The sequence below is a fragment of the Nannospalax galili genome, unplaced genomic scaffold (assembly GCF_000622305.1).
Source record: "Nannospalax galili isolate Female #2095 unplaced genomic scaffold, S.galili_v1.0 scaffold818, whole genome shotgun sequence".
NCBI classification, from domain to species: domain Eukaryota; kingdom Metazoa; phylum Chordata; class Mammalia; order Rodentia; family Spalacidae; genus Nannospalax; species Nannospalax galili.
Window position 1 is genome coordinate 483,410 of NW_008341874.1, and position 7,130 is coordinate 490,539.

At 44.9% G+C, this 7,130-nt stretch overlaps 1 protein-coding gene across 3 annotated transcripts in view; it reads left to right on the forward strand.

The window, feature by feature from the left end:
* Stx5 (syntaxin 5) overlaps positions 1–7,130 on the forward strand; it is a 20,791-nt gene that overhangs the window by 4,954 nt on the left and 8,707 nt on the right. For all 3 annotated transcript variants that reach the window (XM_008837494.3, XM_008837495.3, XM_008837496.3), the window contains exons 6-10: positions 3,115–3,231; positions 3,326–3,382; positions 3,518–3,599; positions 5,240–5,346; positions 5,506–5,627. In XM_008837494.3, coding sequence (XP_008835716.1) covers positions 3,115–3,231; positions 3,326–3,382; positions 3,518–3,599; positions 5,240–5,346; positions 5,506–5,627 — 485 coding nt within the window. The remainder of the gene's footprint in view (positions 1–3,114; positions 3,232–3,325; positions 3,383–3,517; positions 3,600–5,239; positions 5,347–5,505; positions 5,628–7,130) is intronic.

Consider the following 7,130-nt stretch of genomic DNA (forward strand, 5'->3'; position numbering starts at 1 on the left):
TAGTCCCAGCAATTGGGAGGCAGAGGCAGGTGGATCTCTGAGTTCGAGGCCGGCCTGGTCTACATAGTGAGTTCCAGATCAGATGGGGCTACAGGGAAACCCTGTCTCAAAAAGACCAAAAAATAAAAAAAAAAAAAAATTTAAGAGCCTTAGGTAGTAAGCAAATGGAAAACAACTAATGGGCTTTTCTGGTTTGTGTGCTGGGGATCAAAACCAGAGCCTTGTGTCTGCTGACCTGCAACTTCAGCCCTCTTGTTACATTTGACAAAGTACTGAGTACACAGTAAACACTTAGCAGATTATAGTTGTGATCATATCTCCCCTGCCAAGTCAGTATCAGCAGATTATAGAGGTAAGCTAAGGAGATAGAAGTATATGATTTAGAAGCTTTTAGTTTGCATACTTGTGGTTTTTTTTTTTTTTCTTAAATATTTTATTTATTATTTTTATTTTATGTGTACTAGTGTATTACCTACATGTATGTGAGTACACCTGTGTCGTGCAATGCCACGGAAGTCAGAAGAGGGCGTCGGAGTCCCCTGGAACTGGAGTTAAGGACAGTTCATAGCTGTCATGTGGGTGCTGGGAATCGAACCTGGGTTCTGTGCAAGAGCAGTCAGTGCTTTTAACCGCTGAGCCGTCTCTCCAGCCCCCCCTCTTTTATTTAATTAGTTTATGTGTATGTGTGTATTGCCTGCATGTAGGTAAGCACACCTGTGTTATGCATAGTTTGAGTACTTGTATGAAAAAAATGGTACCTTTCCTAAGTTAGAACTCTAGGGGAGGAGGTTTTATGGCAAGTAAGCAAACATACAAACCGTGGAATGCTCTTTGGACTGGTGGGATAGAAACTCTCAAAAGGACCGCCAGCCATGGTGGCTCACGTCTTTAATCCCACTTGGGAGGCAGAGGCAGGTGGATCTCTGTGAGTGTGAGGCCAGCCTGGTCTACATAGTAAGTTCCCGGCCAGCTGACAGTGAGTCCAGAAGGTCTGGAGAGAATGAATGAGGTTAGGGCACTACTTGGAGAGCCTCTAGAAGTACTTAAATTTCATCTTCTAGTATATTTCTCATATTATGTTTTTTTCTTAAGATTCTAATTTTTTTGTTAATTTCATTTTTATTTCATGTATATGAGTGTAATGCCTGCATGTAGGTAGGTACACGTACCCGTGTCATACAATGCCCATGGAAGTCAGAAGAGGGCTTTGGATTCCCCTAGAACTGGAGTTAAGGACAGTTTGTAGCTGCCATCTCTCTAGCCTGAAGATTATAATTTTTAAAAATTTTAATTTTTTTTTTTTTTTTTTTTTTTTTGGTCTTTTGAAACAGGGTCTCCCTGTTAGCCCCAGCTGGCCTGGAACTCACTGTGTAGACTAGGCTGGCCTTGAACTCACAGAGATCCGCCTGCCTCTGCCTCCCGAGTGCTGGGATGAAAGGTGTGTGCCACCACACTTGGCTAAGTTTTAATTAATTTTATATTTATGTGTATGAGTTTTGCCTGCATGTATGTAAGTGTACCACATGCGTGTAAACTCAAGGAGGTCAGAAGATGGCCTTGTATCTCCTGATTCTTTGAAATTGGCGGTATGGGTGGTTGTTAGTTGCCATGTGCATACTGAGAGCCAAACACAGATTCTCTGCAAGAGCAGCCAGTGCTCTCAACCACTGAGCCATCCCTCCAGCTCTCTCCCTCTTTTTTCCCTTTGAGACAGAGTCTTACTGTAGCTCTGGCTGGCTGGCCGGCCTGGAATTAATGTAGACCAAGCTGACCTTGAATTCACAGACATCTGCCTGCCTCTGCCTCCCAAGTGCTAGGTCTAAAGGCATGTGCCACCACACTTGGCCTCCATCCTCTATTATCTGTTTTTATTTTATGTGTATGAGTGTTAGGCCTGCATGTGTGTGAGTGCACCTGTGTTATACAATGCCCTTGGGGGACAGAAGAGGACACTGGATTCCCAGAAACTGAAGTTATAGACAGTTGTTAGCTACCATGTGGGTGCTGGGATTCGAACCTGAGTTGTCTGCAGGAACAACCAATGCTCTTAACTGCTGAGCCATCTCTCCAGCCCTGAAAAAAAATTTTTTTAATTATATTTATTTGTGTGTATATGTGTATGGGGACCTGCGTGCCATGGTATACATGTGGTGGTCAGAGGTCAACTTGCTGGAGTTGGTTGTCTCCTACTTTATGGGTCTTGGGGATCAAACTCAAGTTGTCAGGCTTGGCACCAAACTCCTTTAACTGCTGAATCATCTCACTGGCCTTCATGCCCCACTATCCTTTTTTTTTTTTTCAATTTTTATTTATTTTTATTTTATGTGTATGAGTGTTTTGCCTACATATACATAAGTGCACCTGTGCCATGTAATACCCATGGAGACCAGAAGAGGACATTGGAGCTACAGACGGTTGTTAGCTTCCATATCATAGCTGGAAATTGAACCCTGGTCTCTGCAAGAGCATCAGTGCTCTTAACCGCTCAGCTGTCTCTCCAGCTCCTGTTCTAGATGCCTTCCATCTTCTCTTTGTCTCTCCCCAGGTCTTGGTGTACTGGGAAAAGTTTAACTGCCCTGTTTTCACCTCCTTTATTTCCTGTGTCTCACTTTCTTGTCAACCTAGATTGGGTACAGATGACATTGGCTGTGATATGGAGTCACAGTATATAACCTTGGATAAGTCAGAGCTAATGTTTTACAATATTAGGAATTCTTTGTTTAAAAAATCATTCCTTTGATACGTCTGAGAAACTAGGGTGACTCTGTCATTTTCCTCAGTATTCAGGTGCTCTGTTGGTCAGCATGTTCTAGGTGCAAGATGTTGGTCTTTGAAAGGTTCTGTGGCCTCACAGGGTAAAGAATGGCAGAAAGGTGGGGGCAGGGGTGCGAATAAGTCATTCATTTATAAATGGTGAGGCCTCAGATGCCTTTTTCTGACTTTTCTCTGCAAGGACTGAATCAGGGTAAACACTGGAGCCTGGAAAGTTGTAGGTCTAGGCCACACATTCCCACCAGTAGATTTTCATCCTCCCTTTCTGCCAGAGGTGGTCACAGATAGGGACAGTGACTCAGGGCTCTTTGGTTAATACTCTCTCTTGGTCTCTTTTACCAGGACATCAATAGCCTCAACAAACAAATCGCTCAGCTTCAAGACTTTGTGAGGGCCAAGGGCAGCCAGAGCGGCCGACATCTGCAAACCCATTCTAATACCATTGTAGTTTCTTTGCAGGTAGAACCTTAGGAAGGGAGGGAGGGGGGCGAGGAGGGAGAGGAAGCAGCAGAAAGTGTGTTCTTGTAACTGATCCATTCTCTTTGCCTTGTAGTCAAAATTGGCTTCCATGTCCAATGACTTCAAATCAGTTTTAGAAGTGAGGACAGAGGTAAGAGGAATCTGTAAGTGGGATTGGAATATAGGGTGAGGGCCCAAGAGGAAAAGGGAAAAGGACAAGTTGCATAGAATGATGGGGCCAACATGTTCATTATCCGAGGACCTTTGCATTTTTCTCCAACGTTAGAACCTGAAGCAGCAGAGGAACCGTCGGGAGCAGTTCTCCCAGGCACCAGTGTCGGCCTTGCCCCTTGCCCCCAAACACCTGGGTAAGTCACTATATATGGGAAACCCAAGGCGTAAGACTTAGTTATTTTCATTGTTGTGGTGTTTTCTTTTGTTTTTGGTCTTTTTGAGACAGGGTCTCCCTGTAGCCCCAGCTGTCCTGGAACTCACTATGTAGCCCGGGCTGGCCTTGAACTCACAGAGATCCGCCTGCCTCTGCCTCCCGAGTGCTGGGATTAAAGGCATGCGCCACCATGCCCAGCTAGTTTATTTTTATTTTATGGCTGGGTGTGGTGGCGCACGCCTGTGGTCCCAGCACTCAGGCAGAGGCAGGTGGAGCTCTGTGAGTTCAAGGCCAGCCTGGTCTACATAGTGAATCCCACAAGACCCGCCTGGTCTACATAGTGAATCCTACGCCACCTGGGGCTGTAGGGAGACCCTGTTTCAAAAAGACCAAAAAAAAAAATTTTCTTTTTTTTTAAAAAATATTATTTTTATTTTATGTGTATGAGTGTATTGCGTGCAGGTATGTGAGTGCACCCATGTCATGTATTGTTGCGGAGGGCAGAAGAGGACTTGGCATTCCCCTGGATCTGGAGTTAAGGACGGTTCGTAGCCGCCATGTGGGTGCTGGGAATCGAACCCAGGTCCTCTGCAAAAGCAGTCAGTGCTCTAAACCACTGAGCCATCTCTCCAGCCCCTCCCTTTTTTTTTAAATGTATATATTTTGCCTGCATGTATTTAAGTATACCATGTGCATGCAATGAGTGCATAGGCCAGAAGAGGGCATCAGATCCCTTGGAAGTGGATGGTTCTGGGAACCAAACCTGGGCCCACTGCAAGAGCTGCCACCACTGAGCCACCTCTGTTGTGGCATCCTCTAAAGATCTTGTAAAGGCAGGTGTGGTAGGAGAATGGAGGAGCCTGGAAGCTGCTAGGTGTTTAACTCTCAGAGGATAAGCCTGGTTTTAGTGATCTGTGATCCACGCCTGATTCCCTGTGTCCTCTCTTGGAAGTGAATTAAGAGCAATGGCAATACTTGACTTTTTGTGCATTTACTCACATACTCATGTTTGATTTTGACAACTATCCTTTGGGAAAGCAGCTATGATTAGCTCCATTTTGTGGATGAGAAACAGGCTCAGGGGGATTAAATGACATGGTTCAAAACTAGTGTCTGTAGATTTTTTGAACCTTTGGGTTTCTTTTTTTTTAAATTTATTTATTTTTTGGTCTTTTTGAGACAGAGGCTCCCTGTAGCCCCAGCTGGAACTCACTATGTAGACCAGGCTGGCCTTGAACTCACAGAGAGCCTCCTGCCTCTGCCTCCCAAGTGCTGAGATTAAAGGTGTGTGCCACTACGCCCGGCCTGTTTTTATTTTTATTAATTTAATTTTTGAGACAGTCTCATTATGTAGCTCTGGCTGACCTGGAAATTGCTATATTAGATCAGGCTGACCTCCAACTCAAGATCCACCTTCCCCAAGTGCTAGAGTTAAAGGAGTGTGCTACTACACCTGGATGTTTTCTTTGCTTATAGAGCCAGGGTCTCATGTAGCTGAGGATGACTTTGAACTCTGATCTTCCTGCCTCCACCTCTCTAGTCCTAGTATAACTGGCATGTGCCATCATGCCCAGCTTGAACCTACTTTTAACAGTGTGTTATGCCCTTTTTCCTCTCTAGGGGGTGGTCCTGTAGTTTTGGGAGCAGAGTCCTACACCTCCAGGGACGTGGCCATTGACATGACAGACTCTCGGACGAGCCGGCAGCTTCAGCTCCTTGACGAGCAGGTACTGGCTCTGAACTCCAGGGGTCACCTCTTCTGTTGTTCTCTGTGTTCCCCAGAGAGAGTTTGGAATGTGCCATGGTGGACTGGCAAGCTGTGAGGGTCCTAAAGACTTAGGCCCTAACCCTGAAGAAGCTCATGATGCTTTCTTCTTCTCCTGAAGGACTCCTACATCCAGAGTCGGGCAGACACCATGCAGAACATTGAGTCCACAATCGTTGAGCTGGGCTCTATTTTTCAGCAGTTGGCACACATGGTTAAGGAACAGGAGGAAACCATTCAGAGGTAAGACTCTTCAGCCCATACGGTAGAATCTTCTCTTTCTGTGTTGGCATCTTAAATTCCTCAGGGATAACTTAGTGTCCTTCGGAAGAGTAGAGTGAGTCCTTCCTACCCACAGGGCCTAATTCACCTGCTTCCACCCACTCAACAAGTATTTTTGAGTGTGTATTCCCTGTTGGCACATTCCAGGTGCTAGAGATAGAGTGAGGAATAGAACAGTGAAGGCTGTGTTTCATGGAGCTAGTTTTGTAATGTGTGTAGTGGACAGCCATTAAAACAGAACTTACCAGCAAGTAAATTCCTTGTACCATACTAATAAGGCTTTAGAGAATTAGAATAGATGGTGTGTTAAAAAAGTGACTGAAACAAGCCAGGTGGCACACGCCTTTAATCCCAGCACTTGGGAGGCAGAGGCAGGTGGATCTTTGTGAGTTCAAGGCCGGTCTGTGCCACATAGTGATGTCCAGGACAGCTTGGGCTACAGGGAGACCCTGTCTCAAAAAAATTAAAAAAAAAAAAAAAAAAAAAAAATGTGTGGGGCTAAAGACAGAAGCAAAGAAATCAGTGCAGAGGCATCTAGGCAAGAGGTATGATGGCTTAGGGTGAAGGTCATGAATAGTTGTTGGAGTTAGAACTATGAGTGTGTGCGTGTGTGTGTGTGTGTGTACGCACTTACATAATATATATAAATTTCTGAGTGTTTATGTCTATAGGGGTGAGCATGCATACATGTGCTTGTGAAGGTGGAAGCCATAGGTTAACCCTGAATATTATTCCTTAAGCCCCATTCACTTTGTTTTATTTAGACTGGGGTCTCTTACTTGCCTGGAACTCAAGTATTAGACTAGGCTGGCTGGTTATGGAGCCCCAGGAATCTTCCTGAATTCACTTCTCCATTGGATTACAAGCTTATGCCACTGTGCCTGCCATGTGGGTGCTACGAATTGAACCTGGGTCCTCTTCAAGAGAATTCAGAGCTCTTAACCACTGAACCATCTCTCAATCTTTTTTTATTCCAGCTGCTGTTTTTAAATTTTTTTAATTTATTATTTTTATTTTATGTGTATGTATTGCCTGCATGTATGTGAGTGCATCCAATGTTGTGCAATGCCACGGAGGTCAGAAGAGGGCTTCAGATTTCCCTGGAACTGGAGTTAAGGATGGTTCGTAGCTGCCATGTGGGTGCTGGGAATCAAACCTGGGTCTTCTGCAAGAGCAGTCAGTGCTCTTAACCGTTAAGCCATCTCTCCAGCCCCATGCCTGGCTTTTTAATGAGGGGTCTAGGGCTGGAACTCAGGCCCTCATGCTTGGGTGCACTTAACCAACTGAGTGAGCTCCCTAGCCCTGGATTTTTTGTTTTAAAAACAGGCTCTCACTTTGTGGCCCTAGTTGGCCAGGAATTCCTGGAGATCTACCTGCCTGTACCTTCCAAGTATTGGAACTAAAGGTGTGCACCATCACACTGGGCCCTGGATACATTTTTTTTTTAATATAAAAAATATATAT